General features: G+C 46.3%; 1 protein-coding gene across 1 annotated transcript in view; it reads left to right on the top strand.

Moving 5' to 3' along the window:
* LOC125444289 (17-beta-hydroxysteroid dehydrogenase 14-like) overlaps nucleotides 1-307 on the top strand; it is a 20,351-nt gene extending 20,044 nt beyond the window's left edge. The window contains exon 10 of the mRNA XM_048516716.1: nucleotides 186-307. Coding sequence (XP_048372673.1) covers nucleotides 186-307 — 122 coding nt within the window. The remainder of the gene's footprint in view (nucleotides 1-185) is intronic.
* Nucleotides 308-581: the final 274 nt, after the last annotated feature.

The following is a 581-nucleotide window of genomic DNA, read 5'->3' on the forward strand; positions in this document are numbered from 1 at the left end:
GATCTGTGAACAGCTCACTGCTGAAATATGGCGATGTCACATGTCCCAAGAAGAAGTTCCTGCAAGGGCCAACAACCTCTAACTAGACAGGACTGGAGGGGGAGTCACTTCATTCTAAAGGGCCATCTCTCTGCTACTTTTAGGTTCTCCTTCTAGAACAGTCTAGAATTCTCTCCCTCTCTCAGCAAGGCAACTAGGTTCATCTCTTCTCTTTGCTATCCAGTTTGTTGGTTCCAAAAAGAAAGTTCCACTGTTAAGCTCTTCAGCGTCCTATCACGCCCTCCAACCCAACTTAGCCCAGGATTAAGGAGGCACTGTTTGAATTTAATTTCTGAGCCCTGCCCATTGTCAGACTCCCGAAACCTCTCACACCAGCCATGGGAATGGCATGCTATGAGAGCGAGGACTAGAAGTTTACAGTTGATGGAGAAGTCAAGTGGAACCTCATGCAAGGACTTGAGCAGAGGAGAGAGACGTGATTCTGCACATGAGAAACACCAGGAGCATTATTCAAGAGGAAAGGCCCAGAACAGTGTCACAACCATTTAGACATCTGAGAATTTGAATATGACAATAACAGC

This window comes from Sphaerodactylus townsendi, linkage group LG15, assembly GCF_021028975.2.
Source record: "Sphaerodactylus townsendi isolate TG3544 linkage group LG15, MPM_Stown_v2.3, whole genome shotgun sequence".
NCBI lineage: Eukaryota > Metazoa > Chordata > Lepidosauria > Squamata > Sphaerodactylidae > Sphaerodactylus > Sphaerodactylus townsendi.